The sequence below is a fragment of the Vicia villosa genome, unplaced genomic scaffold, assembly GCF_029867415.1.
Source record: "Vicia villosa cultivar HV-30 ecotype Madison, WI unplaced genomic scaffold, Vvil1.0 ctg.003914F_1_1, whole genome shotgun sequence".
Taxonomy (NCBI): domain Eukaryota; kingdom Viridiplantae; phylum Streptophyta; class Magnoliopsida; order Fabales; family Fabaceae; genus Vicia; species Vicia villosa.
This window is the reverse complement of record NW_026706337.1, coordinates 28,447-36,881: the sequence shown is the minus strand read 5'-3', so window position 1 is coordinate 36,881 and position 8,435 is coordinate 28,447. Positions and strand designations below refer to the sequence as shown.

Below are 8,435 nucleotides of genomic sequence, written 5' to 3'. Positions count from 1 at the left end.
TCTAATTTGGCTTTGCTAGTTTTAACTTCTTTTTGGCAAATGTGACAAGTTTCACATCCTCCCCATTTAAACCAAGAACTCTTGTCATCTTAGCCTTTGTCTTTGATACTTTCAATCATAGATTCCTTGAGAGTTTCTACTTTCTTTTTGGAATCGGAAACTTTCTTCTCAAGGTATTTGAAAATCTTTTTATTTGAAGCTAAGCGCTGAAAGGCTTCCTTAGCTTCATGATGTAAAGTATCAAAGGCATGTTTTAATTCAAAATAAGACATAGAATCAACATTATTATATTTCTCATGACTTATAATCTTTTTCTTCTTTTGATGTGCCATGAGACATAGGTTGACTGTTTCCTCTTCATCAATCGAGATTTCTTTGCTAGATGAGTCACTATCACTCTCCCAAGCGATATAAGCTCTTCTTCCTTTTGTTTGCTTCTTTTGAGGTTTGCTCTTTGCCTTATCTTTCTTAAGCGAGGGGTAATCCGGCTTGTAATGACCCGGCTTACCACAATTGTAACAAGATCCTTTAGGTTTAGTTTTCTTACTCTCACCTTGCTTGTTAGGCTTTGCTTGACGTCTATAGTTGACGAGGTTATTATCCGAGTGTTTGATTTCATTCTTTCGAAGATACTTATTATACCTTCTCACGAACAAACCCATATCTTCATCCGGACTATCATCTTCGTCACTAGATTCACTATCACACGTATCTTTGGTGGATGACTTTGAACTTGAAGGCTTTAGAGCAATAGACTTCTTTTCGGTGTCCTTTGACTTCTCTTTCTTTTCCTTCTTTTTTTGCTTGTTTAGGTTCATGAGATCTTGCTCATGTTCTTCAAGCTTTCCAAATAGAGCCGTAAGATCCAATGTAGTAAGATCGTTGGCTTATTTGATTGTCGTGACTTTAGGTTGCCATTCCCTACTAAGACATCTCAAAACCTTATTAGTAGCAACAACATTGGGAGTAATATGTCCTAAAGTGTGTAAAAGATTGATAATATGAGAAAATATCTTTTGCATTTCCGCAATGGTTTCACCTTGCTTCATGTGAAAGAGATCAAACTCTTGCGTCAAAGTATTGATTCTAGCTAGCTTAACATCATTTGTTCCTTCATGGGCGACTTGTAACGCATCCCACATTGTAACACTCCATTTATTTTCATAATTTAATTTAATTAATTTAATTGAATTATGGGGAATTATTTGGAATTATGGAAGATTATGAGGAATTAAGCAATTGGGCTTGAGTTGTGGTTAGTAAGGGAGGGGGTGTATTGGTAGGCCCTATTACTAATTAAAATAATTTTATTTTATTCTTAATAAAATAGAAGGAGTGGTAGAATAGAGAAGGTTACAGTATTGGGAAAAGAAGTCTGAACGTGAAAAGAGAAGAGGAACGGAGAAGTGCGACCGAGGAAGAACGAAGAATCAACCTTCAGGTAAGGGGGGACTCTTCCGTTTATCTTCTATTATGGGATTATAGGTGGTAGGATAGAATTTGATCATGTTATTCGGATCAATTGGGTTATGCTTAGGTTGTAGAAATGCTAGGTTTTGGGAGAATTGATTTATAATGAATTGTGTTGATCATGTATGGTGATAATTGGATGGTTGAATGTATTATAAAGGTGTCATAATATGTGTTATTTCACTGTATGCGAAATCTGGTTGGAGTGAGATTGGTTTGGTAGTGATTCGGTGAAAGAGGGACGAAATCGCAGGCTGTTTTCTGCTATTCGGAGCGCTGGAAATCGCCAGTTCGCGCCGCGTCCAGGAGTTGGCGCCGCGAACTGCGTGGCAGAAGGCCAGGAAGTTTTGTTGTGCTCAGTACGCGCCGCGAGAGTATGGCCGCGCCGCGAAGGCGTAGTTTCTTCTCGTTCCGCGCCGCGAAACCTTGTTTGCGCCGCGAAGGCGTTGTTCCTATTCGTTCCGCGCCGCGAACCGTGTGTAGCGCCGCGTGCTGTTAGTTGTTGCGACTGTCCGTTTTGAAAAGTTTAAAAATGTGTAACTTTTAAACCGTAAGCCGGATTTTGGTGCCGTTTCGAGTACAGTGAAGCTAATCAAATAATTTATATACTCAAATGGTGTTTTGAGTTGTGGCTTGAATTATTTTTAAAACACTCGATCTTATTTGTTGTGGTGGGATATGCTTATAGGTACACTAACGAATGTCTTACCTGTATGATGAGGTGGTTATAACTGGTGTTTTGTTATACATGTATTGTTGGTATGAAATATGTGTTTTATTGATGATTATGACATTGATCGATGTATGTGGGTGATGAGCATGTTATGGTTGATGCATGCATTCATAATCATTATGTGGCTGGTCCTTGACGATGGTGGATCAGTGGTAGCTAATTCCCATTGTGTGGAATTAGTGAGTGGGTGTTACCGTATCCTTGATGATGGTGGATCGGTGAGTTGGGTTATCCCAGATTTTGGTACCACATGCATGTAGTTGCATTGCATTAGGCTGTTTTGCTATTATAACATGAATGGAAGGTTGTCCAATGTTATAATATGTGTTAATTTGATTGTTTGCTTACTGATTGTATGGTTTGAATCTGATCATAACTGTAATTGGGTGAATGGCATGTGAAATGATATTTTATTATCTATATCTTATAACATTAGTTAAATGTGAATGAGACTCACCCTTACTGTTGTTATTTTTCAGATTGAGGAGTAGCTCTCGTACTTGGTGAGGATTAGCTCGTCAAGTAGTTCGTTAGAGTCAGTTGGGTCCGTGTCATGCTCTGGTCGTGTAACACTGGGGGCGTTGTTTAGAATTATTTGCTGAACTTTTTATTTTGGATGGATTTTTATGTTGACGTTCTATGTCTGTGACTTGGCTGTTTGTTATTCAGATGTTAAAGATAATTCCGCTGTGTTAAACATGATGATCTGAATAAATTTGGTCGACGTTCTCTTTTATGGCATGACATGAGTATTATTGTTTAATTATTTGGAAGTTGTAATGCCCTTCTTTCATGTTTACTCTGATTATTATTTATTATTTATGCGGGGTATTAGAAGGGTGTTACACACATTGCCTTAGCAGTTTGGCAATGTGATACGCGAAAGTACTCATCAACCCCTAAGGAAGCTATAATCATGTTTCTAGCTTTCCAATCATATGCATAATTCTTTTCATCTTTTTCATCCCATTGTAATCCAGGTTTAAGTCTGGTAACACCAGCATCGTTGGTTATGGTGATAGCCATAGGACCATTGATATGAATGCACATACAGTCTTTCCAATAACTATAGTTTTCTCCGGTGAAAACAGGCGCTTTATTATACGCCCCTTTTTGACTGTTCTCCATTTTCTAAAAAGTTATATGTGAAGCACTAGATAAACCGGCGCTCGTGATACCACTTGTTAGACGATAGGAATGGTCTAAAGGGGGTGAATAGACCACCTTTTTCAACTTTAAGAAAATTTTAGCGTTTGAAAATGTGATTCCCCAGAATCAAACTTATCGTCTTGAACGATCAAGTTATCGAGGACTGGATATGTGCAATTAACAACCGGATGAAAATGGTAAATTGAAATTACTTGTTTCAACGGAATTATCAATTAGTTAATATACACACAATATGAAACTTACTCACAATAAACTATTTCACAAAAATTGACCAAAAATTGAATATGGAATTTTATCAAACACTTGGTGAGCGCTTTTCACCAAGCTTCAATTTTTGCTCAACTATGGATTTTTGCCGAAAACGAATATTGAAAGGATAAAGTTAAAGAAGATAAAGAACACGATATTTGTTTAGGCAGTTCCTCTATTGTCCTCGCAGGAGTACGTCTGCCCTTAATTTCAATTGAAATTAGGAAAGTTTTATTTGATTGCAAAATGTTTAACAAGGAAAGAGTTTACCAATCACCAACTACACGCATGCAGTAAAATTGAATACAAATCTTTCCTCCCCTTGATTCAAGTTGAATCAAGTCAATGTCAATGATCTCTACCGATCACGACCCTGATCCTTCCTTTTCAATCCTCCGGTTGTAGCAAATTTGATGAGCGAATCTACAATCCCTCAATTCCTTATGTTCGGCTGAATTGAATCCAAAGCGAAGCGATCGTCAAAAACCTTCAAATCAAAACCTTGATGTAGAAGCAAAACCCTAATATTTTATACAATAAACACCCTCAAAATTCTCCAGTCGAACAAGACTTTAGTCCACCGTCGAACCTTATCAACGCACGTTCCTTACTTCAATCGAAAAAGATTATTATGTGTGATTTTCGATCAATAAGAGAAAGGCTGAAGATGAGGAGAAACTTGAGTATATCTTTCACGTTTCTTGTTGTTTTTTCTTGAAAATGATCAAAGACAATATATACCACACCCTTTTCATTAGCCACTTAGAATCAGCAAAAAAACCAGTAATTTTAGCGATAGGTCGACCTGTCCATCTGTGAAGGTCGACCTATTGCAATTCTGCACTTGTTTTGGAAGCAAACGTGATACATGCGTCGACCTGTGAGGTCGGCGTGCGCATTCCCGAGATTTCCTCAATTGTCTATGCGTCGACCTGTAGGGTCGGCGTGCGCATTCCCGAGATTTCCTCAATTGTCTATGCGTCGACCTGAACAGGGCTATGCGTCGACGCATTCTGCCCCAACATAGGATTCAGCTTAAGTCTATCAATAGGTCGACCTGTAGCATCAATGAGTCGACCCGTTGACTAATTTTTGCCAAAAATACCTTTCCTTAATGCATTCACTCGTTTCCTTTGTATTCACATTGATTTGGTCAAAGTCACAATGTTTTGACATCATGAAAATACACATTGCCCTCACAAAGAAATATAAGAAGTGTATTGATCATTACCCATGATAAATAAGAAAGGAAAAACTAATATAGTAGCATATGATCACTAGGAAGAACCATCTATCAACCTAACCACTGAAAGAGAAAGAAGGAACAAACAAACCGAACATGTTATACATAAACAATAGAGAAAAAATGCAATCTTGTGTCCTTCTACATCCACTCATCTCTCTCCTAAGAGAGAGTAACATGTTAGAGCATATAGAGAGAAGATTTTTAAATACATGTAACTTTCTAAAAGATAAATATCTTTCCCACCTGAGATTTCAAACTAGGTTTACGTTATTCACCCTATCGATCTCTCCCACCAGCTCATCTAATTGAAAGGAGTTAGAAAACAAACCATAGAACTTAAACTTTAAGGGAATATATGTACTAATCAAATGTCCTTTTTGAAGGAAGTATCAAATCACAATCTCACTTTTTTAAGGATACCATCAACAAATCAATAAAAAGAGTCGTCCTCTTTAGACCAAAAAGAAATACATATTCCATCAAGTTGAAGTAGATCGAAATTTCTTCTTCTTCCTTAAAAAGAAGAAATGACTGAAACACCATACATAACTACAAAAATATCGTATCACATACCGGTGCACTTGAAAGCAACCTACAAAAATATCGTATCACATACCGGTGCACTTGAAAGCAGCCTGCATCTCCAATTATTTAAAAAAAAAAAAACACTATATTAGATTAACTAGCCGAAAATTACCATCTCCTTACCGTCTTAACTCTTAGGTTTCAAAACATTATACCCATTTTCCCATTTAAATACTCATGTTCCCATTTAACTTGTAATGTGTTGAGTTAAATATTTGCATTTATTATTTCTTTAATTCATTTTAAAGTTGTAGTTTCTCTAACAAGTTCTATTCCAACTTTGTGATCACACGTGTCAATCCTTTAGCGAAATGAACAAGAGAAAAATATTAATGAAAAGCACATGGTTTACGAAATTACTATCCTCGGCGGTATCTGGTCCCCACATAACAAATATGTAATTAAACCAAAATACTCTTTGCTCCCTTCCAACCTTCATCTATTTAATCCCATCACATTCTCTTCTTCTTTTCCTCACCATTCACATTTTCCTCCACCTCTCAATTGAGCTATTCATTCAATATCAATGGCTCTTTTGAAACTCCTCCTTGTTGGATTTCTCTCTCTAGCATCATGTGTCTATTGTTCCAATGATGGTTGGATTGATGCTCATGCTACCTTCTATGGAGGAGGTGATGCCTCTGGCACAATGGGTTAGTAACTAAAACTTAACTGTGTTTCCGTTAAACTAACCCAGTTGATAGTTATGTAGAAATAACAAACTACAGTGGTGCAGTTTCGAACCTGCACCATCTCACTTACACGTATTATATTATATGTTATATAATTTTGTATATATGGTTAATTTTAGGTGGAGCATGTGGATATGGGAACTTGTATAGCCAAGGCTATGGAACAAACACTGCAGCTTTGAGCACTGCTTTGTTCAATAGTGGATTAAGCTGTGGAGCATGTTTTGAGATAAAGTGTGTTAATGATCAAAGATGGTGTCTTCCAAATTCAATTGTTGTCACTGCAACAAATTTTTGTCCACCAAATAATGCACTCCCAAATAATGCAGGTGGATGGTGTAACCCTCCCCTTCACCATTTTGATCTCTCTCAACCTGTTTTCCAACAAATTGCTCAATACAAAGCTGGAATTGTTCCTGTTGCTTACAGAAGGTACCTCAATTTTCTCAATTTCAAATTATAATATTTTAATTACACTTTTTTGTTCATCTTTTCAAAATATCCTTTTTTTTTATATAAATCGAATAATTTTTAATTTATGTATCTGTATAAATTAATCTCTCAAACGAAAAAAAAATATAATAAATAACAAAAAAAAATTCTCAAAAAAAGTTTGAGAAAAGAATACAATAAATAACAAAAAAAAATTTGCAAAAAAATTATTGTTGTGTTTTTTTAGGGTTTGATTCAAACCTAGACTTTCTGATTAAATTGAAGAAGATTTCTTACCGTTTCAAAATTAAAGTTTCAATAGTTTCTTTAAAAAAGGAAAAAAAAATTAAAATTAAAATGTTTTTCTCCCACCACTAAAGGATTCTAAATTTCATTTTTATCCAAAAAAAAAAAAAAAAGGGATTAGAAGACTAGATATGTTTCTATTTTTGAAAAATAAAAAGACAAGATATATTTAACAAGTTCTTATTCTAAGAATATATTCCACGGTTATGGTGACGGTATTCATTTGTTTTATATTATATTATCTTATTTTTGCAATTTTATTTGATTCTCTCTTTTTGTTTCTATTTTTAATTGTTGATAATGTATAGGGTTTCATGCCAAAAGAAAGGAGGCATAAGATTCACAATCAATGGTCATTCATACTTCAACCTAGTACTAATTACCAACGTTGGAGGTGCTGGTGATGTAACTGCAGTTTCCATCAAAGGTTCAAAAACTAATTGGGAACCAATGTCAAGAAATTGGGGTCAAAATTGGCAAAGCAACTCTAACCTTGATGGGCAATGTCTCTCTTTTAAGGTCACTTCGAGTGATGGTCGCACCGTGGTCGCGAATGATGTTGTGCCAGAAGGATGGTCTTTTGGCCAGACGTTCTCCGGCGTTCAATTCTGATGGAATTCGATGCATTAGTTTTGATTCGATGGCATCTAAGGATACGTAGTTAAAATATTATCAAACCAATAATACTTTTTTATTGGGTGTGTTGGGTAGTTAAAATTAAGAAATTATAGGAAAAAATATAATAGAAAAATATATCAAATAATATATTGATATATAGGAGTGAGTTATAGAGGCAAATGAGAAGGGCTTATTTTAAGATGGTCCTGCCATTTGAGTTGTGGTATGAGGCATTTTATTGTGTTCTCAATTAGAAGGCAGAGGTGGATATTTGTTTACAATTTACCACCCGCTAGTTTATTTTATTGTATGGTTTGTATTATGTATCCACCCCAAATTAATAATAAAGAGTATTATGTTTTCTAGCTAAGCAAAAGATATTATAATAAAATTTTAAATTTCATTTTGTATTCTTTCTAATATTTTGATGTTTTGATTTTGATGTCTATTTTAAATTGTACACAACTTGGTGCTCAATTTCCATCCCACCATGTATATAATCTTTTACACCCACACTTATCCTGCAGTGAGAAGAAATAAAATCCATGTCTTAACACATAATAACCAAACGATAGTTTAAACAGTTATAGAAGAAATTTTTACTTTTGTACCCCTATAATTTTTGTACCCCTACAACTACCTTTATATTTCTATGCATAAAAATTTTGGACCAAAATATTTTTGTACAAATAGGTTTTTTTCTTTCACCATTTTACTTTTTTATCCAATTGACAAAAAACGCTCTGAAAAAACAAAAACTTTCTAAACTGAAACACATTCCTCTACTCTTTTGGTTTACATTAGTCACAAACCGAAACACTTTTCTCAATTCTTCTGGTCAGGGGCGGAGCCAGCGCCCGGACAGCTGCCCAGACTCTTCACTATCTCTTTCTCAAATTTTCTTTGTTTCTTTTCGTAATCGTCTTCAATAAAA

At 35.3% G+C, this 8,435-nt stretch overlaps 1 protein-coding gene across 1 annotated transcript; it reads left to right on the top strand.

The window, feature by feature from the left end:
- Positions 1–5,913: 5,913 nt before the first annotated feature.
- Positions 5,914–7,904, top strand: LOC131641661 (expansin-A15-like). The gene is made up of 3 exons (XM_058911962.1): positions 5,914–6,106; positions 6,265–6,577; positions 7,192–7,904. Exons 1-3 carry the CDS (start codon positions 5,980–5,982, stop codon positions 7,493–7,495), a joined length of 744 nt encoding a protein of 247 aa, XP_058767945.1. The 5' UTR covers positions 5,914–5,979; the 3' UTR covers positions 7,496–7,904.
- Positions 7,905–8,435: the final 531 nt, after the last annotated feature.

Coding starts and splice junctions, on each gene's coding strand:
- LOC131641661 (XM_058911962.1), top strand. CDS start 5,980: ATGGCTCTTTTGAAACTCCTCCTTGTTGGATTTCTCTCTCTAGCATCA. Junction 6,107..6,264: donor TGATGCCTCTGGCACAATGG/GTTAGTAACTAA, acceptor GGTTAATTTTAG/GTGGAGCATGTGGATATGGG. Junction 6,578..7,191: donor GTTCCTGTTGCTTACAGAAG/GTACCTCAATTT, acceptor GATAATGTATAG/GGTTTCATGCCAAAAGAAAG.